The sequence below is a fragment of the Sinohyriopsis cumingii genome, chromosome 2 (assembly GCF_028554795.1).
Source record: "Sinohyriopsis cumingii isolate HCF-2022 chromosome 2, ASM2855479v2, whole genome shotgun sequence".
Taxonomy (NCBI): domain Eukaryota; kingdom Metazoa; phylum Mollusca; class Bivalvia; order Unionida; family Unionidae; genus Sinohyriopsis; species Sinohyriopsis cumingii.
Window position 1 is genome coordinate 106,164,237 of NC_142962.1, and position 22,084 is coordinate 106,186,320.

Here is a 22,084-nt window from a genome sequence, read left to right on the forward strand (position 1 = left end):
AGTATTTTATTTGTATCTTCCAATTTCCAGCCAGCTTTGACACAGAGCATGCTGTTGTAATCTGTAAAGAAGGTAATGTTGAGACAACAGCTTACACTGGTCAACAGTGAAATCATTACTGACTTGAAAAGGCCCTAATCTGTAGTATTTTGGTGTGCCGAACACGAATATAACCGTGAAAAATTTGTATTGGCTCTCGTTTTGAAGATATTCATATACCTCATTTTCTATGTTTCACTGTGTAAATTTCTCCAGTAGGACTGCAGCAACATCCGGAATAATGATGTAACATTGCATAATACCATCATGCTCACATCATCCACAGTTGATTGCATCATTTTCTGATGCAATGCAATACTAATGCCATGCGGCTGCTGAAGTAAGTTGACGTCAGCAGTGTGCTATACATGTGTAGGCCTATTATACTAATGCCAGGCGGCTGCTGAAGCTGACGTAAGCAGTGTACTATATAAAGCCCAATCAGATAGGTTCAGCATTTAAAATATTTTAGACGTTGTGCGAGACAGTTCAAGCTACTGTTACATAAAACTTATTATTTTATCCATTTACGTACAATAAAGAACAGTAATGCCTCGAAAGTGTGTTAATACCGCGGACAATTTTTGCTATATTTGTGGGGAAGTGACATTTGCCAACCAGAAGAAAAGTATCAATTCTCAAGTGAAGAAGGCATATCATCTTTACTTCGGATGCAAGGTTGGTGACCAAGACAAGCCTTGGGCTCTGCATATATGCTGTGCTACATGTACAACACAGCTTTCACAGTGGTTGAATTGCAAAAGGTCATCAATGCCGTTTGCAGTCCCAATGGTGTGGAGAGAGCCAAGCAACCACCTAAATGACTGTTACTTCTGCTTGGTTCCTCCTCTTTCCGGCGGAATAACGAAGCGAAAGAAGTCGAGAATAGTCTACCCAAACATTCCGTCTGCATTGAGACCAGTTCCACATGGTGAGGGACTTCCTATTCCAGAACCTCCAGCAGAATATTCTCTTGATTCATCTGACGAAGACAAAGGTGAGTCGACCTGTTCTTCTCCTGGTCCATCCGCATGCAGTGATCCAGATTTTCACTGTGGTGCATCATCAACCCCACACAGAATAACACAGGAAGAACTAAATGACCTGATTCGTGATTTGGACTTATCAAAGAACAAGGCAGAATTGCTAGGATCAAGACTCCAACAATGGAATCTTCTAGAAGAAGATGTCACAATTACTGCATATCGAAAGCGCCACCAGCAATTGGAGCCTTTCTTCAGAAAGGAAAGTAATCTGATATTCTGTTCCGATATTGAGGGCCTCATGAATGCTTTAAAAATCACTCATGACCCACAAGAATGGAGACTATTTGTGGACTCTTCGAAACTGAGTCTCAAGGCTGTGCTTTTGCACAATGGAAACATTCTTCCATCTATTCCAGTAGCGTATGCTGTCCACATGAAAGAGACATACGATAACTTAAGGCAGCTACTGAATTCCATTGAGTATAACAAGTACAGCTGGCACCTCTGTGGTGATTTGAAGGTAGTTGCCCTTTTAATGGGACTGCAGCAAGGATATACAAAATACATGTGTTTCTTATGCGAGTGGGATAGCCGAGCAAGGGAAATGCACTACATGAGGAAGGAATGGACTCACAGGCAGAATGTAGCCATTGGAGAGAAGAATATCCAACACCCAGCTCTGGTTGAGGCTCAGAAAATCTTGCTACCACCCCTTCACATCAAACTAGGTTTGATGAAGAACTTCGTGAAAGCCATTGACCGGACTTTGCCAGCATTCCGATACCTGCATGAAAAATTCCCTCGACTCAGCGAAGCAAAGATTAAAGAGGGAGTTTTTGTGGGTCCTCAGATTCGAGAGCTTTTCAAAGATGACCGGTTCAACAACTTGCTGGAAGGTGACGCGAAACAAGCATGGAATGCTTTTCGCCTAGTTTCTACAAACTTCCTCGGAAATGTTAGGGCAGAAAACTATAAGGAACTAGTAGAAGACATGTTGATGAAGTATAAGAAACTTGGCTGCAATATGTCTCTAAAGATTCACTTCCTTCATTCCCATTTGGATTTCTTTCCTAGCAACTGTGGTATTGTTAGTGATGAACACGGCGAACGTTTTCATCAAGATATTGCAACAATGGAACAAAGATACCAGGGAAAATGGTCCACTACAATGCTGGCTGACTACTGCTGGACACTCCTCAGAGATGCTCCCGAACAGCTGTACAAGAGACAGGCGAAGAAATCTAAGATGTAGTCAATGACTTGATTTTTTATAGGTAGGCTATTACAGTTGACCTTTTACTATTGGAATGCATTTCGTTATGTAAACATTAATTTCTTGCAGATTACAAAAAAACTAGAGCCAATTTTGCAATTTGACTGTCATATTCGTGTTCAGCACATAAAAATTGATAAGAATTGACTAATTTTATTTCAGTAACATGACTTTTGTAAAAATTTGTTGTCCAGTGTTATTAGTCAAAGTCTAGTTGGGGTAATGACCTTGAAATGTTGAAATTCTTTTAGCCAATCGGCAGTCTATTTTCATGGCACCCATGTGTATTTCTCTTGAAAAGAGGTTTGAATAAAATGGATCATTTAGGGCAAAAATTAGTGGAAATTGTTCTTCCTTCAAATGTCTGTTACTGACATTTATCTTGTGAAAAGTAATACATACTTATAAAAACTTTAAGCTGGTGACTTTTGTGTAACACTGTATTAATAAAGTTGCAGTCCAGAAAAGAGCATAACAGTGTATGACCATGTGAAAACTGTAAAATGTTTACACTCCCTGTCTCTTAACTACTCCCATATTGAACTCGTAAAGCTATGTGATAGCTCATTGAAATGAAAATTAAAATACTGAATTACATGAGCGGTCTGTCATAAATAGAGAATCAGTATAAGCTGTACATAGCTATTCTTTGTGACCCATGAACAGAAGCTTCACCTGCCTTTACAGACAGATTTGAATAAATATTAATATCTAACCCTTTTTTTAGTGTGACCTAGGTGAAAAGGGAAGTAACTTGTCTCATCTAAAAAAATAAATTTTCATAAGAGAAAATGGCAAATATATTAATATATCAAACTACGCCTGTCCCACTGACGCAGAATATGATTTCCATTTCTGCTGTGATAACAAGATTACTTTTCCCCCGCAATCCAGAAAATGAACTACTTTAGCCTTCTACCGTAATGATAAAACTGCCTTGCTTTTGAAATTGACTTCCTGGCACCTTAGAGTTCTATTGACAATGTGACTGGGGTATAGTGAGTGTAAGAAAGGTAATGTGGCTAGGGTATAGTGATTACAAGAAAGGTTAGAAATGTTTGCGCATCCATTAACGTGATGTACCTTTAAATAGTACCTTCCTCATGATGTGAGAGTTGGTTGCATATACTGAGCAGTCACTGTAGGTATACTACAGTGACTGCTTAAGGCTGGAAGAAACTGTTGTTTGGTTAGGAGGCACCTTAATGCAGAAAGCATGTGACTGTTACATACAAGTCATTCATGTTGGTTGTTGGGGAGTGGGGGTAAAAAATTGGGATGGTGGTTTTGACTAGGTGATGGCTATGTAAAGGGATTGTTGCAAAAGTTTGACCATACATATTGTTATAACAAGGAACAGAACTGATTGCATGTCATTTTAGGTGAAATTTATGAATCTCTCTGTAGACCAAAAATAATCCTTTACAACCAAAATGTTTAATTAATCCTCTGGGAGTTGATTCAGGCTCTCTCTTTTTTAAATGACTTATTTTCAAATGTGAAACTAAATAAGAATTGGGAGTTGTAGCTTAGTTGGTAGAGAATTGAAACTTAATTGGTAGAGAGTTGCTGTAGCTTAGTTGGTAGAGAGTTGTAGCTTAGTTGGTAGAGTTGTAGCTTAATTGGTAGAGAGTTGTAGCTTAATTGGTAGAGAGTTGCTGTAGCTTAGTTGGTAGAGAGTTGTAGCTTAGTTGGTAGAGAGTTGTAGCTTAATTGGTAGAGTTGTAGCTTAGTTGGTAGAGAGTTGCTGTAGATAAGTTGGTAGAGAGTTGTAGCTTAGTTGGTAGAGTTGTAGCTTAATTGGTAGAGAGTTGTAGCTTAATTGGTAGAGAGTTGCTGTAGCTTAGTTGGTAGAGCATTGAACTTGTAATCCAGGCATCACAGGTTTGATGCCAGTCCAAGCCAGTAATGTGCTAAAGGTGTTATTAAAACCAACAAAAACATCATTCACAGGTGAGACATACTGTCTTTGTTTTACATGAGTTGTGCAGCAAGTTACCACATAATAATGTCAAGCACTCGAAGGCATTGATGTTGGCATTGACAGTTTAGTCTAACTTAATTTTGATGGATGCAAAGAAACATTTTGATGGGAAAAATGTTGGTATGCATATTGATTACAATTTTTTGATGTATTTTGCAGGCAATGGAAGACGAGATGACCTCCCGACACTCCCACCTGCAGTCAGTTTTACAGATTGGGAATGATCTCATCGCAGCAGGCAATTTCGGTGCTGACAAAATCCAGGAACGCATCGATGAGATCAATGCACAGTGGGAAAGCTTGATTGATCTCGCAGCTTACAGGAAGAGGCGTCTAAATGAGGCTGTAGACTTCTATCAGGTATTTTTTTTATAAAAAGTAATTTATATGTTTGTGCTCTTGCTTTCAGAAAGGAGACTAAAATGCATTTTTTCCTTCAAAAAACACATTTGTTTGTTGCTAACGCAGGCAGTGAACAGTTGTCAGAATGTAAGGGCAAAAAAATGGTTGGAATCAGATTTAGTGATTGGGACCTTAAAGTCGAGCTTACAACAAGGGATAATGAAAGTTGGTGGCTGTACAATTGGTGGTACTTTTGTGGTACTTCATTGAACTTGGGACTTGCAAAAAAAAAAATGTTTGACAATACTCTGTATTAAGTTGCTTTTTATAAAAAATGTTGATAGTTGGGATTCTGACATTGATTTCAGTATTAAAAATCTTGACCCTGGTTTGATCTGTAATGGCTTGTAAGTGATAACGCAAACAAGTATTAGATTTTTATCAGTCCTCGTCTGTGGAATATCTACATAATACCTAGAATTACAGCTGTTCAGTAACTTTTTTGTTGTTGTTTTCAATGATAAAGCATAGATGTGGCCAAACATGGCATGTGGGTATATCTGGCAGTACACCTACCCCTTGACAACTTGCACATAATGGGTTCCAAAAACATAGACCACAATGTATGTGAGAAAGTTACCAATGGGCATGGAGAAAATGGGGTTGCGGGCTGTTTAATGGCAGAATTATCTTTATTTTCAAGAGACCAGACCTCTGAAGGATCTTGAACAATATTAACCAAGAGGTTTCAACAACCAGCTCATGTATATGAAAACATTATATTAAGTCATTGCTTCTTCTTGTTGATTCACAATGAAAGATTCCTTTTTTATATTAAAAAAAACCAGGCGACATTTATTGTAAAATAACCATCGATGTTGAAACTCTTGCTCCATGATTTCATTGCAAGTAATAGAGAAACTTCATCTTTGAGGGGGCCCTGAGTGGCTGAGCAGTCTAAAATGCTCACCTTTATGGATCACTGCCATCACACTTCTGTCTGCATGGGTTTGAGTCTCTGGTTTGGCCAATGTGGGTATGTGAGAAAGCTTGCCTGTAGCTTCTCGTGGGTCAGTGGTTCTTCCCAGGTTCTTCCTCCACCATTAATACTGGCTGCCATGTATAGCCAGTCTTGGGCTGAAAATGGCATTGAACCCTACAACAACGACATCATCATCTTTGAGGAAATCTGTGAGTGCCAATTCAGGAATATTATGTTCGCTACAAACCTGGAACTCACTTCTCTGATCTGAATTGTATCTATAAAATGGAGTATTTTTATTCACAGTGTGCTTGTCTGATTTGCTTGCCTTGCAGTCTTTGGTCACATTTCAGAATGAGCAGTTGAATAATATTTATAATGTTTGATGTTTGATTGATCAGTTGAAATGAATTGACCTGACAAGTGACCATGACCCGCTAGCTTTTCTTTTATTTCACCTCCTTAATTTGATTTGATCCAAAAAATGTAATTAATGTGATGATACCAAGCAGGTCTGCTTTTAAATGAGTACCACAAATACTTCCACAAGGTGGAGATAAAAGCATGGTCAGAATTTTAAGTTCTCACAAATGCTAGTGGACATAGCTGTTGACAGTAGAATGACATTTTCGTGTCATCATACAGGAGGGCATTTTGCATTTATGATGATCACACTGAACATGAATTTCACTTAATAAAGTATTTAATTGGCATTTATTTTTTTTAAGTGTTACCACCAGAGGGCATTAGCAACAGTTTTATTGATCTTAATTTTGTTAAATATTGTTATTTAAACTGAACTGAGAATATTGTTTGCGAACAATAATTAACAAAATTTATGACTTATTATTGAAAGTTGAAAATTGTCTGATATTGGTTTAACTTTTGAGGTACTATTCACAATTTTCAACGATTGAGCTAGCAATAAATCTAGGTTTTATTTACCAGTTTTGATTGTGATTTTCTTCATGTTGAAAATATTTAGGCCTTTTGGGGGGATATTTTCTAGTTTTTAAAAAAGGGAATCCACACCTGACCCCTCGTTATAAGCAGGTTTACAAGTTATTGAAGCAGTTTTGTATGTGAGATGAGTGCAGAAATCACCTTTCCATGATGTCAGGTTCAAAAGAAAATGCCACAACAAAGAATTCTGAACTGCACATACAGGTATCTTGTGAACATGTTGACTTGGACATGTAAGAAAATATTTTCCTGGTATATTTGAGTTTCCCACGAATGTTGGAGATATTTACAATAATAGAAGAGAAGAAACAGACTTCATGTGAATTCCTGCACATTGCTTTATGGTCCTTCAGGGGACTCGTATTTTAAATCAGTTGTAGTTTACTATCAGTGTTTATAGAGATAAAACAGGAATAAGATCTTTTTTCAATTTTAAAAGAGTCTTCTTTTGATTTTCAGTTCTTTGCTGATGCAGATGATGTGGATACATGGATGCTCGACACACTTAGACTGGTGTCCAGTGAAGATGTTGGTCGAGATGAGGCTAGTGTTCAGTCTCTGATCAAGAAACACAAGGTAATAAAAAATTTGCACTTTCTTTATTTGGATTCATTTATTTCAGTGGCCATTAATTTTTGTTGCTTGTAAAGTTGGACGTTTGTTGATACTTCAGTGTGTGTGCATGTGTGCATGCATGCATGCACGGATATGCACGTGTGGATAGATGATTGGTGCATACATTCATGTTTGTATGTTTGATTTCATGTCAGTTTGATACTTAAATTTGTGTGACATGCTTCTGAGATGGAAGATGTGTGGATTTACTGGGGATTTTTGTATGTTTGATATTTAAATTGACATTTACACAGAAAAAGTGAATTCACAGAATTTGCCTCATTCTTTAAAGCAAAATTTCAGAATTTAAAAAAAAATACTCGTGTGACTTTATATTTGTATCATTGATACATGGTTTGTGTCTTCATATTGCAGTGTGTTGCTTACAAGAAAATTCATGTGTTTAATGCCAAGCAAAGATGTTTGTTTTTTTGCAAAATATATTCATGTCATATTTGTCTCTAGATGTATTCATTCAAATCTTGTTTGTACTGAGATGATAATTGGTGTTACCAATTTATATTAGAATACAGTACTCAATGAATATATATTTGTGAAATGTGTGATATTTGGTGCTAGTCTTTAACAATACACGCAGTTCCCATAATTTTCAGTTGTTTTCTGTTTCAGGAGGTAACAGATGAACTCAAGAACTACCAGAGCGTGATAGAGGCTCTTCATGAACAGGCAGCCAACTTGGGAGAAATGGTACGTCCATTTGAATGCTTTTTTTCTCACCCACATTAGCAGATGGCAAGATGTAGGTATTAATTCTATTGTCAATATGAAATTATCCCCACCATTTCAATCATGGCACAATAAGTCCTATGATACCTTGTTGGTTCTAAATGAAAATGATGCCACTTTTATTTCTGATGTAGCTGCCACAATGACAGTCTGAAAAATCGTGTCACTATTTGTCCTGAATGAATGATCATTATTATCATTAGCAGTCCCAGATGAAAATGGTGCCAGTCATACATCCAACATGGCTGCCATGACTGTCTTAAAAATTGTGATGTCACTACTCTCCCTGAATGGACATGACATGGGGTTTTGCCCAAAAGACTTCTAATAATGTCTACTTTGTCTTAAATGAAAATGGTGCTGAGCTCCAATACATGTACCACATCATCTAACTTGAAAATCTTATTAATGCCAAAGAATATCTGAGTTGACAGTTAAAAGGAAGAAATGGACTTAATTTTAATTCCTGGCAATTCTTTTTTTACTAGTTGAGCACCAGTCCCTTCATGAGACTCCTGGTATGTTTAGATTGTGATAGTTTTAAAGCTGGCGATCCCATTTCAGATTGTAAGGATTGTCCTCTCCGCAATACTGTCATAATTAACTTGAAGGTGTGTAACAGTTTTCAGAGTAAAATAAATGAGGGGTGGTGAGGTGAAGTTTTTGCTGGGGAGATGATGATTATTACATCACAGGATGATGTAATGATAACACAGCTTCTTGGAGCCATTCATATTCACTGTTGCCCCTAGTTCTGTATAGAGGGAATGTTACAATACATTACATTTTTTGTCTTCCTTGAGTTGGGTCTAGTGTTTATAGTTTTGATGTCTGCGTGTTTTAAGTCATTGACTTGGTTATTTCATCAGATTTAATAACTATGTGGTTTTAACATGTGACTTTCATATTTGTATCATTGATACATGGGTAGTGTATCCATTTGCAGCATAATGTGTTAAAAATCTTTTGTATTTAAATGATAGGCAAAGATTTATTTGCAAAATATATTCCTGTTGTGTTTGTTTCTCGATGTATACCTTCAAATATAAATGATTTCTGATTTCTTTTTTTACTTCAATTGGGGTCAACTGTAGGTGGGATTTAACCCTATTTTACAACTGCTGCACTGCAGTGTTTAGTAAATATAATCACCATGCATTGTTTACTTGATACTTTGACTGGTCACATCACCTGTAATTTTAGTAAAGATTCAGCAGATGTCTTAATTGCTTGATGATTTTTGCTATTTGGTATGTGGTAGTGAGGGCAAATTTGGTTTCAGCATTAAATTCAAAGAAATTTGTATGGGAATAATATGTGATTTATTTATGATACTGTAGTGTTAACTAATCTCCATTTAAGGATCGTGAATCTCCTGATGTCCAGAGTCGACTTGGCAGTATCGACAGGAGATACCAAGAGTTGTTGGAATTGGCCAAATTGAGGAAGCAGCGACTTCTGGATGCTCTGTCTCTCTACAAACTCTTCAATGAGGCAGAGGGTGTGGAGACCTGGATTGAAGAAAAGGTACAGTCAGACCTGCATCACTTCCATTAATCACTAACCTGTCTACATGTATTAAACTGAAACATTGCCAAAGTCTCTTGACCATTTTTGAGGTGATATGAACCAGTATGGGTGCCATTTTTTATAATTCGATTATTTATACCATTAAATGGAAATTATTCACTTTATTTGGATCCTCGTACATCCAAATTCCATTTGGAAAGTCATTATTTAGACACACACCCCAAGATATGCAGTAGAATGAGTGTTATATGCATAGTTTTGGATGAGGTCAAACTTTTGACGCGATCCAGTACAAACTGTATTGAATGTCACATGATTTTTGATGTCACATTGAAAGCAGCATGTGGTGAAAACAAATATGTACCACCCTGTTAATTGTTATGATAGATCTGACATCCTCTTTTCTTGATGCAGTTTAATATTAGTCTACCATTGTAAAAGTCCATGGTGTCCAATAATTTTGTCTGAAAGTTTCTTGATGCAGTTTAATATTGGTCTACCATTTTAAAAGTCCACGGTGTCCAATAATTTTGTCTGAAAGTTTTTTGATGCTATTTATGGTGCAGAGCATTCAACAGCTGGGATTGAATAGACTTTGGTTAAACTATTTTTAGAATTCAATTTTAGAACAACAATTAATATTTTATTTGAATACATGTGTCTACATAACCACTTTAGGCGAATGTATATAGTGAAAAAGGTTGAACTTTGCTCAGGTTTTTCTGAAATCTTACAGCAAGTTATACAAAAATGAGAATGCACATTTTTTTAATGTAAGAGAATGCTGAAATCGGAACTGCCTGGATATTGTGATTTCATTTATCTTTGTTGGTAGCATTTATCATGATTTTGCACACAAAAATATAATCTTTTTTACTTAAATACATTGATGGGGATAAGGATACTCCTGTGTCTATATTAGGATCATTGTTTGTGGTGTGCAGCTTACAGAAAACATAAAATCTACAAACATTGTACCCAATAAAAACTTTTTATATATTCTTTGTATGTTGGAAATTCTCAAGAACATCAGAGATAGTTTAAACATTTTTCAGGCAGTGGTGTGTCCACTCCTTTGTGGGGATCTTATTCAACTTATACTTAAGCACAAGAAACTCATCAAAAAATAATACCCCATTACAATTTTTTAGGGAAGGGTTGCAATTTGTCACACAGAATCTTGATTTATGTCCTGTTCCATTGCAGGAGAAACTCCTGACCAGCATGATTATCACAGATGACATCGAAGAGCTTGCTATCATGAAACACCGTTTCGAGAGTTTCGAACATGAGATGAATGCTAATGCATCGAAGGTTGCTGTGGTTAATCAGCTTGCCCGACAGCTGCTGCAAGTGGAACATCCAAATGCTGCTGAAGTGATACAGCGCCAAAATCAACTTAACACTGGGTCAGTTGAGGAAGTTTGTGGTATCTGTGCACAAGGCACTTATGTACCCAGTAGCTAAAAATAATTCATGCTTGTAGAGGAAAATATTTCAAAAATATATTGCTCTAGTTGTGCATTTCATATCATCTCCCACCCCACCACTATCACCAACTCGGTTCATTTCTGAAATATCCCTGATTGAAAACCACATGTTCATCTTGAACTGAAGAGCTGTTAAGAAAAGTATAAATTATGCATTCTTTAACTCTTCCTATTCCCATTATTAATATCATACTCTTTACCTGATTTTGATGCTGAACTTCAACTATTTTTCTTTAAGGATGTGCAGTGGACTTACCAAAGACTAAAACAGTAATATAAATATTATGGTTGTTTTTGCACAATGGACAAGAGCAGTAGTATTTCAACAACATTCTGGATTATTAGCAACTTGGCATGTGTATTGAAATGTGGGGATCCAGAAATTAGTGGTATCAGCAATATTGCAGTTTTGAAAGTGTGATTTCTTATGCATCACTGGCCTCATTCAAATGAAATCGTTTTACAATATAACTTTAACTTTATGGTAAGTTTACGATATGATATGCTAGGTTCCAGTCTTGCCTATATTACATATGAAAGCATCATGGTAAACTATGTTAAAGTTTCGTGTTAAAGTGGTTAAAGGTCGCTTATCTTTTACAGATGTTGCTACGTTAAACTTCTTACTTTTGTATAATTTTTAATAGGTCTAAAGACTAAGTGCAGATATGCAAAGAGTTTTTCTTGTCTTTTCTTCAGCAGAAAGCATGTTTTATTATTTTAAATAATGATAAAAGTTCAGCATCAGACACTGTGTTCAGCTGAAATTCAAGGTAAAACAGCTATTGTTTATTATAATATGATTCCGGCTGTAAAGCAGCATCATTAAGGAAACCATGACCAAAACCATACCAGTGTACAGCATGGGTTGAAAGAAATCGTGAAGCTAGTGTTCTGTCATTTTTTTCCTTTTCAGAACACAATTGTTTTAAAAACATTTTGATCCTTCCTGCAATGCCACGGTTCATTATGTACCAATTTTGTTAATATAATTGTGATTCAGTACATGCTGCAGTTCTTGCTATAATATGGTTCAGTATATAATGGGGTCGGAAGTTCTTGCTATAATATGGTTTGGTATATAATGGGGTCGGCAGTTCTTGCTATAATATGGTTCGGTATATAATGGGGTCGGCATTTCTTGCTATAGTATTGTTCGGTATATAATGGGGTCGGCAGTTCTTGCTATAATATGGTTTGGTATATAATGAGGTCAGCAGTTCTTGCTATAATATGGTTCAGTATATAATGGGGTCGGCAGTTCTTGTGATAATATGGTTCGGTATATAATGGGGTCGGCATTTCTTGCTATAGTATTGTTCGGTATATAATGGGGTCGGCAGTTCTTGCTATAATATGGTTTGGTATATAATGAGGTCAGCAGTTCTTGCTATGATATGGTTCAGTATATAATGGGGTCGGCAGTTCTTGCTATAATATGGTTCAGTATATAATGGGGTCAGCAGTTCTTGCTATGATATGGTTTGGTATATAATGGCGTTGGCAGTTCTTGCAATAATATGGTTTGGTATATAATGGGGTGGGCATTTCTTGCTATAATATGGTTCAGTATATAATGGGGTCAGCAGTTCTTGCTATAATATGGTTCAGTATATAATGGGGTCGGCAGTTCTTGCTATAGTATGGTTTGGTATATAATGGGGTCGGCAGTTCTTGCAATAATATGGTTTGGTATATAATGGGATCAGCAGTCATGGGCTCCAACTTCTATGTTATAAAATGTTATGGACCCTGACTACCCTATTATAATGAGGAAGAAATGTATTACTATAGGTCTAAAATTGATACACTTGCATGCAGTGTATTCCTGCCATGCGTACTTGAGTACATGAGCATTATTGTCAACAATGTTAAAGTCATGTATTATCAAAGTATATAATATATAGGGATGGTACTAAGAAGCATATGGATACAGGTGAGACACTGAGTTCTATGAACTTGTTTTATCATACACATCAAGATGTAATTTCACATAATTCTCACTAGAAATGAAAGCTCAAGAAGTCTGAAATAAAATTTGGAAATTTTGTGTATTCAAACAAAAATGTTATTATTTCAGCTGGAATAATTTGCGTGAGTTGGTAGACCAGAAACGTGATGAAATCAATCTAGCCCATGGCCTACAAGACTTCCATATTGAGTGCAATGAAACTATCGTAAGTATGGACTGCATTGTCTTACCTTTTCAGTTGCTTCATCTGAGAACTTTAGTACAAATATAATTCTTATATGTTCTAACTAAAGATCAAAAATTGGTCTTCCCCTTTATTGCCAGGAATTTCATACTTCAAAACTGAGATGAGTATGATTAAGGTGGAGTAACTTTGGGAATATTACTAAAAATATCTAGTTGGATTTTCCTAGAAAATATGAAATTATTATAAGCAAAATATAGACTTTGTTGTTCGCTGAAATAGTGTAGCTGTTGATGGGTATATACAAAACTGCACTAATTTATCTGTCAGTTAACAATACAGCAATAATAAAGGGTTGGTTTAACATTGCTATATTTTGATGATTTCTTCTTAATAGAGCAGGAACAAGCTTTATCTTCCCATTTTGTTGCCAAGGTCTCGAAAGGTGAATTAGGCTTTTACTTTGTATGCTTACATTCAAGGTGGGTACAGATCTGTTTGACTTTATTCATCTGTTATATGTTAGATGATGCTATAATTGGAACAATTTTATGCATTCAGAATTTCGTTGATTTCAGCAGATGGACATTATCCATGGTGTGTATGGAAATAATAAGATTTGGTGTTTTCTTAAAAACAATATTTTATTCTTCTAAATCTTAAGTCATTTATGCCAACTTTACCACTTTTATCTGTAACAGAGCTGGATTACGGAAAAAACCAAGATCATTGAATCAACTGAGGAGTTGGGTAATGATCTTGCCGGTGTCATGACACTTCAGAGACGACTTAGTGGAATGGAAAGAGACCTCGCTGCCATCCAGGCTAAGGTAATTCAACAGTTGGAAAATGCCCTGATGCTGTCTTTCTTCCCACTACCTAGAGAACTCAGATTTTGATTGTTCTAAGGATTTTACAGCTGTTACCATATCTTACATTTTATATATCTTTTAAGGAATTGTAACCATTTACTTGTATATTTTACCATGTTGTAGTTGATGTTTACATCTCTTGCAAGGGTTTATCATCTTAAAGTTGTGCAATTTATAATTTTTTACATTTTGGAACATAATCTTTAATTGGCACCATATAGTCATTCTTGTGCTTGTGTGCTTTAAAGTTTTACTTCATACAAACAACATTTGAAGTTGTTTTGCTAGAGATTATGTGTTGTAAAGAAGTTGGAATGTTGATCCTTGTTCTGAAATTTTGTATAGAAATGATGCAAGGGCTATTTATTAGATATCTAATTTACATGGCAACATAAACTTTCTGTCCCTTTTTAGCTTGAATCTCTGCAAGGCGAAGCTGAAAAATTGGAAGAGGCTAGCCCAGAGGATGCCCAGTCTGTACGAGAAAAGATTGCAGAAATTAACAATGTCTGGATGAATCTCAAGGAAATGGTAAGATTAAGGTTCATTTCTTAAATGATTGGTGAACACATTCAGTGTTTTCTTCTGCATTAATCTCCATTAAATCGAATGAATCCCACCATAAATATATTTTTGATTGTGTGAAAATGATCAAATGACAGTTTGCAGTTGAGCAATGAGATCGTGTAATTATTGAAAAGTGACGAGTTTGTAAAATGACAGACTTGTAGTTTTGGTATTAAGAGATACTTTTGTGGCTATTGCATGCAGTTTTAATGCATTTGCTATAGTGCCATGGACATAACGTGATTGCTGCTACTGTGTTAACATGGTTCATACAACCATGAAAAACACTTGAAACTGAAGAGTTGCTTTGAAAACTCCTTTAATTGTGAAATAGTTTTATCTTTGCAAAGTCATTGTATTGAAAATTTCCTTGAAATTCTCCCTCAGTTGTATCAATTGATAAATTGATACAAATGTTTAACCCTTTGCTCTACAGGCATCCTTACCTTTGCCTTAACCCTTACCCACCGACCCCATCTGTAAATAACTACACATTTTTATTTGCCTACCCCTTCTAAGCATTTCTACGCATTACACAGTACCTAACATAGATTGTAGGTAATGTCTTCAGTTTAATTTTTACTTGCTTTTAAATAACCATAAGTTCATCAAAACCAAGAAATCTGTTTACTAACATTGGTTTTAATGACTTATTTGCTGTTATTAGGCCATATAAATCTAAATTTAACCGACCAATTATACATACAGGAGGTTTCCAAAACCACCTCCAAAATGGCAGTGTTAATCGATGGTAATACCCCAATTCACTTGCAGTATATGACTTTAAGAATGCAAATTATATATCAGTGTATGGTTTCTTCAGACTCCACCACTCACCACCTAATCACCTAAATCACTAATATATTAATAAAATAATGTCTTGACATCCCCCCCATTAATTACTATAATATCAGACTGTACTACTGTCACAGTGTTAGCAAGGACTTTGTTGCTGACCCAAAGTGCATTAATCTCCTGGATGTGTAATGGACTTACCTAAATCACACAAAATAAACAGTTTCACGATCTGGTAGTAATGTAGTTACATTAATTATTGGTTGAAGTAAGAACAGCAAATGTAAGCCATTGTATTTTATATCCACGTCCATGATGGGACATAAGACTAAATGAAGGCAAGTGTATGTACCCTCTTTCAGATGATCCAGAATTTTAATGTGTTTTCAGACATTCATTAATTATGTTAATATTGTCAGGGGTTTCCTTATCAATCAGGAGCTGGGTGATTTACCTGGCTGCTTTACTTTTCACCCAGCTACTTTAAAATAAATACTTTATTCCCATGGGGGGAGGTCCCCAAACCCCTTGCCCTCTTTGACAACTCATCCTCCAACTTTAATGGAAGGCCCAGTGTTATACATAGGAAAATAGAATCAGAGTTATTCTTTTAGCATTTTCAGTTTATTGTAGCTGAATATGACTGGTATTACAGTTACTGTGTAGAGTGTTCATTCGTTTTTCTAAATCTGTTTCATCAGATGCTTGTAATCTCCATTACAGCTGAAAGAACGTGATGAGAAACTTGGTGAAGCTGGTGAACTGCAGCGTTTCCTTGGCAACCTTGACCACTTCCAGCAGTGGCTGGCACGCACACAGACCACCGTGGCATCTGAAGATATTCCAAACAGTCTAGCTGATGCAGAACGACTCCTTAACCAGCATCAGCAGCTGAAGGATGAAATTGATGCCTATGTCCCCGAGTATGCCAAGATGAAGGACTATGGTGACCGCCTCACAGAGGGTCAGACTGATCCACAGTACATGTTCCTCAGACAGGTGAATTTCCCTTAAGATACTCGTGAAGAAATAGTAATGATGTAGAACCGCATAATAATAACAACTTAATAATTTGGATTTATGATGATGATATCGACATCTTTGAAATACTCCTTTACCCATCATGTATTTGTTACATTCTACAGAACTTTTATAATATAGCATTTTCATAATGAAGAGTACCTCCTCACTTTTACAGAATCTTTGAAAATATTATTAAGCTCTTGACCAATGATCATCCAGAACTTGACTTCAGATGAATATTTTTAAGACAGACCCCCTGTGCTTATCGTAAGTGAGAATGTGATAAACACAAGTCATGTTTATTTGGTATGGTACTCTTGTTACTTGATTATATAAAAGTATCTTAAAGTGAATTGTTTTTTTTTCTTCTTGCTTTGAATGATTTGGAACGATTCTATACATAAAATATTTCCTGTTCAAATGATGCAAAAAATAAATAAAATCAGTATTATTTATTGTGAATGATCAGAACCTCTTAAGCTTTTGTTGTTTGTTTAGCGTCTTGCTGCCCTGGATGATGGCTGGGGAGAGCTGCTACAGATGTGGGAAAACAGACAACAACTTCTCTCTCAGAGTCTCAATATGCAGGTTTGTATTGTAGAGCATTCATTTAGCAGCACAAAGTCTCAGCATAAAGCATTTGACAATTTTATAATGAACTAATTTCTACTTTTCATGCATGATAGCGTCAGTCATAAAAAATATTTCACTGAGTGCAGTTTGCTCTTGAAAATATAAAATATTTTATACTTAAGAAATTGTAAAGATTTGCAGTAACTCACAAAGACTCGACACATTTGCAGCAGGCAGGAAATGCATGAATTAGTCAGTGGGGTGTAAGTAAAGAGAATTTGCACAATTTTCCTAATTACAGTTGTGGCAATTTACCATGAACAAGCAAAGCCAGAAACAGTCATAATTTCACAACACTGGGAGGCATTGGTCATTTCAACAGCTTGCGCATTGTTAGGCCTGTATTATGTTTGCACTATACTATTGGAAGAAATTGCCACAGCTTATGCAGTGTTAGGCCTGTATCATGTTTGCACTATACTGTTGGAAGAAATTGCCACAGCTTATGCAGTGTTAGGCCCAGCATTATGTTTGCACTATACTGTTGGAAGAAATTGCCACAGCTTAAGCAGTGTTAGGCCTCTATCATGTCTGCACTATACTGTTGGAAGAAATTGCCACAGCTTGTGCATTGTTAGGCCAGCATTATGTTTGCACTATACTGTTGGAAGAAATTGCCACAGCTTGTGCAGTGTTAGGCCTTTATCATGTTTGCACTAGACTGTTGGAAGAAATTGCAACAGCTTATGCAGTGTTAGGCCTGTATCATGTTTGCACTATACTGTTGGAAGAAATTGTGAATGGATGACAGTTGCCTGCCAGTGCTTGGATGTTATGACCAAGTCTGACATTAATTGCTCTCACTAATTAGATGATGCTTACCATCTGCCTTTGCATGATGCATCTGTCCAATGTTATAAAGTCTAATGATCGTAAGTCAGGGTAAGTTTTTATGAATATGATGCTGTAAAAAATGATCTTGGAAGGTATGATCAAGTTATACATATTCCTGAAATTATGTTAAATCCCTGGGTGGCTGAGTGGTCTAATGTGCTTGCCTTTACAGATCACTTATATCCCACCTGTCTATGAGTCTTGTCTTAACCAACATGGACATGTGAGAAAGCTTGCCATAAGCCTCCCATGGGTTGGTCGGTCTTCCTAGGGTTCTTACTCGACCAAATATACTTGCTGCCATGAATGGCATACTATGTGCTAAACCCACACAATCAAACCTGTAAGAGCCGTCATTGTTCTGGATTTTAATACCAGTATGATCATTTTGCCATGATTTCTTGCAAATGATGTATGTTTAGACTGCTGAAGGGCATACATAATGAAAAATTATTAATTTCACAGATGTTCATGAGAGATGTCAAGCAGGCTGAGGTACTACTCAACCAACATGAGAACTTTCTTTCGAAGGAGGATGTGCCAGTAAGTTATTTTCTTCATTGTCCCAGGAATGAAACGTCACATGTAGTGTGCACCCAGTTAAGAAAATTTGATCAGGTCTTAGTAATGCTTGAATCCTATCAAAGGATCTAAATTGTGTGGATGAACAGAATGCCTGTATGAAGTAAACATATGTCTATTTAATATTTTCCATTTTCTCATTGCCCTTGGCAGATTAGAATGCAAGCAGATTATGTAGATGCATATTGGAGATTTTATTTCAAGGTAGTGTCGAGGTCATTTGTGAACAGGAAAGTTATGGTATATATAAATCCTTGCTACATTTTTCTCCTTATTGAACTGTCATCATTAATATCAGTTATTAAACTTTATCCTTTTTGACAGAAATGATTACTCATTACTCATTTTTATACACCTGTTGAAAGGATGTTGTCCATCCATATGTATATGCATCAACTTTTTTATTTCCACAAAGCAACTTTAGTTTTAAACCATGTACTTTTACCAAGCTTTGTGGATGGGATGCACTAGGGAGTTAGGTAGGACTCTTTCAGTTTGGCATCTAAAGGTCAAATGTCAAGGACTTGGGCTCAAAGAATACTTGATAACAACTAGTAGTTTTGTATGACAGACGAGGACTAGAATTTGTTGATGGATTACACTTGGAGTAAAGAAGAAAGCTATTGATTTTGGGGTCAAAGGTCATGGTCTTGGTAAGTTTAATAAGAAAATGATGGTTTCTGCAAAGCAAGTTTAACTCAAGACTGCATAACTTGACCCAAAAAGTTACGGTCACTGGGACTCATTGGTCAATAATTTCCCAAGGTCAGCCATGTCCTACTGGTGCATATATTGAGGACTATAATGCTCCCATTCTTGTTAGGCCACCCTATCTGCAGCAGGAAAGTGTCCTTACAGGAGGGGTGTCACTTCTAGTGGGGCATCACAGAGATGTGAGTAATAATTTAGTAATGCGTTATGAAAGGCTTAATTAATTTTTAAATATTTAATATTTTTATTTAAATGTCACAGACATGTTATGGAATCGTCATAATGAAGCTTGGCATAATTGTAACCACCTTGTCCTTGAAATCGAGGTTCAAACATCTGACTATCATCACTGCTGTGTAATGTGTAAATGAAATGGTTAGGGTTAGGTGAAATAACTTGTTGCTTTATCTGGGATATGTAGTTGTTGCAGGAAATGCTCATCATTTACAAAGAAAGTGAACTTGTTACGGGCTAAACTGGTTTTTGATCTTGTACCCATTAAAATATATTTTAAATTGTTAGATGGAGGAGCTACAAAAGCTAACACATGATTTTACTTTATGACAACTGGATGTCATGCTGACTTGAACTGAACAATGCTGTGCTTTTGTCATCTTGATAATTATTGGTGGAATTAATAACCAGTAGTCATGAAAGTGACAAAACTGTCACTGCATGACAAAACTGTCACTGCAAGACAAAACTGTCACTGCATGGAACACACTGTAGTACAGATAACTTGATTACTTACCTCATGGTATGGATTAAAGCTAGCTACTTGATTTGCATTCGGGAGCAAATGTCAGTGTGTTGAATTTAGCAATCAACAAATATTTCTGAGGTTTCTGTCTGTGAACACAATTGTACAGCAGTTTGTGAGGGGTACATTGACATTTTTTGCATTAGTATGCTGGTTGCATTAGAGGGGCGGCCATCCTAGAGGGGTACTTCTGAACATTGTCATTGGTCCATGAAGCGTGTAACCACTGTAATATGGGGGATAGGGGGACCACTGTATGCATTATTTAAGAGGGAAACCACTGTATGCAACATCAGTATCTGCATTATGTACAATTTATGCTACTCTAGTTGTTTCAGTTAAATTTAGTTGAGCAGAAATAACTAATTTGTAATTTATTCAGTATGTCTTGAATCTGAAATGTGCTTTGTTAACAAAGACACTAGAAATCTCCTGGTATGTAAAACTATAATGGATAGAAATGGAAATGAGTTTCTTCCTACTTCCGTATTTATTTATGTAACAAAGTAGCTATCATATAATTAAAGCAGATCTCTTTTCAACAGTTCTATCAAGCATTTAAATTTTTCTTATCCCTACATTGTCATTTTGGGTGTGAATCAATTTGCTTAAAACTTTGTATCTTAAATGACATGGTTGAAGTATTGTAAGTGATCAATATATAGAATATTTTTCTTTTCTTCTCTTGTTTTAAGGACTGTAATAATAATTCCTTTTGATTTTTAGACTTCTAAATGTTTTAAAGATTCTGCTGTAAAGAATGTTCTAAAGAATTATTCAAGATAAATTTTGATAAAGATTTGTCATCGATTTTGAAATTCTGGAATGAACCAGTATATTCTCATGTCGAAATGCTAGCAAGTGGACACAGTGAGTATAGAGAAAAGCTTTGTAACTGTCCATGGCTTATCCACCAATCATTCTCACTGTTATTGTCACTGTTACTCTTGTTGACGGTTAAATCTCATTGTCTGCTGTCGACCTGTGGTGTCCTTTTTGTTACTGGCATGAATTGTATCATATCTTATTCACACGTTAAAGTTTATGTAAATGATTCTGATGTGCCATCAAATCCAGGAAACATTCATTGACTACAGAATTTGACCAAATTTGAATTTAGGCATTATGGCAAAAGGAGCTTTCATTTTACAAATTGTGCCAATCCACCATGGAATATTTCCATCATTAAAAAAAAATTGAAAAAAAATTAACATCATAGAAAGCATCCTATTGACCGCAATGTCTTGGCTACTAACTGATGCGTTAGTTGTCAGCAAGTTTAGTGACCTTAAGTCCACTTTGGACTCTTGTTTCTTGTCATATGGAAAAGGCCCATATTCTCATTAAACCTAACACTTCAAGTCTTTTGACTTATGCTCAGAGTTTTGGATGCTTAAAAAAAAATAAAAGATGGGGGAAAAAAGAGGCAAGTTCAACATACCAGGAAGACTGAACTGAAATAGACTGGCAGTGGTGCATTTGCATGTAAACTTTTTGAGTGTGTTGTCAAAAAATAATTGATGCATTGTTCTTTGACATATATGCGTGAGAATATTTAACTTTTTGACTTTTTGTCATGGCTTTAGGAATAAATGTATAGCGTACAATGAAAATATATGACTGAAATTCTAAACTCTTTATTTTGTCTTTTTAAAGCAGAAAATATTGCTGTTTTATGATAATGGTTTTGTAAAAGTAATAGTGTATTTGAAATAATTAACTTTGTTGAAATCTGCTAATTGTAGGAACTTGACATTCTTGCCAGACCTAAAGTAAAACTTCTACACAGTTCACTCATTGTGATGTGGTGCTGTTCCTCTTCATTTTTTTGTTGCTTTTGGTTTTTTTTTATAAAGAAGAGTTGTATTTTGACCATATTTTTTTGGGAGAGAAACAGATAACCAGTCTCTTGTTGAAAATAAAATTGTCTATAAATTGTGGCACAACAGACATGCTATAAAACTGCTGTCCAGTTCAGTTGACAGCAGGGTTTGAATTGTTATATAATCACAACAGACTTGTAAGTGTTATATGTTTTATTTTTAAAAGGAATTTCAAATGCAATATCATTGTTTTTATTCATTCATGTTGACAAATGTTTGTAAGCTCATGTTTCATTCATGACCCATTTTTGCACAGACCACTCTTGGATTGCTAGATAAGCAGGTAGGCTTAAGAAAAGCCCTGTAACTTTTTAGTT

General features: G+C 35.9%; 2 protein-coding genes across 17 annotated transcripts in view; both read left to right on the top strand.

The window, feature by feature from the left end:
• Positions 1-22,084, top strand: part of LOC149805564 (spectrin beta chain-like) — a 196,609-nt gene that overhangs the window by 102,140 nt on the left and 72,385 nt on the right. For 15 of the 16 annotated variants that reach the window (XM_089950191.1, XM_089950176.1, XM_089950181.1 and 12 more), the window contains 12 exons: positions 4,442-4,642; positions 7,029-7,145; positions 7,815-7,892; positions 9,294-9,458; positions 10,668-10,870; positions 13,032-13,128; positions 13,809-13,937; positions 14,394-14,510; positions 16,065-16,340; positions 16,863-16,952; positions 18,297-18,374; positions 22,024-22,050. In XM_089950191.1, the coding sequence (XP_089806317.1) occupies positions 4,442-4,642; positions 7,029-7,145; positions 7,815-7,892; positions 9,294-9,458; positions 10,668-10,870; positions 13,032-13,128; positions 13,809-13,937; positions 14,394-14,510; positions 16,065-16,340; positions 16,863-16,952; positions 18,297-18,374; positions 22,024-22,050 (1,578 nt within the window). The remainder of the gene's footprint in view (positions 1-4,441; positions 4,643-7,028; positions 7,146-7,814; positions 7,893-9,293; positions 9,459-10,667; positions 10,871-13,031; positions 13,129-13,808; positions 13,938-14,393; positions 14,511-16,064; positions 16,341-16,862; positions 16,953-18,296; positions 18,375-22,023; positions 22,051-22,084) is intronic. The other variant, XM_089950179.1, reaches the window with a different exon arrangement.
• The window catches only part of LOC149805565 (uncharacterized), a 460,129-nt gene continuing 438,193 nt past the window's right edge, over positions 149-22,084 (top strand). Inside the window, exon 1 of the mRNA XM_089950193.1 lies at positions 149-2,493. Coding sequence (XP_089806319.1) covers positions 589-2,277 — 1,689 coding nt within the window. The 5' untranslated portion in view covers positions 149-588 and the 3' untranslated portion in view covers positions 2,278-2,493. The remainder of the gene's footprint in view (positions 2,494-22,084) is intronic.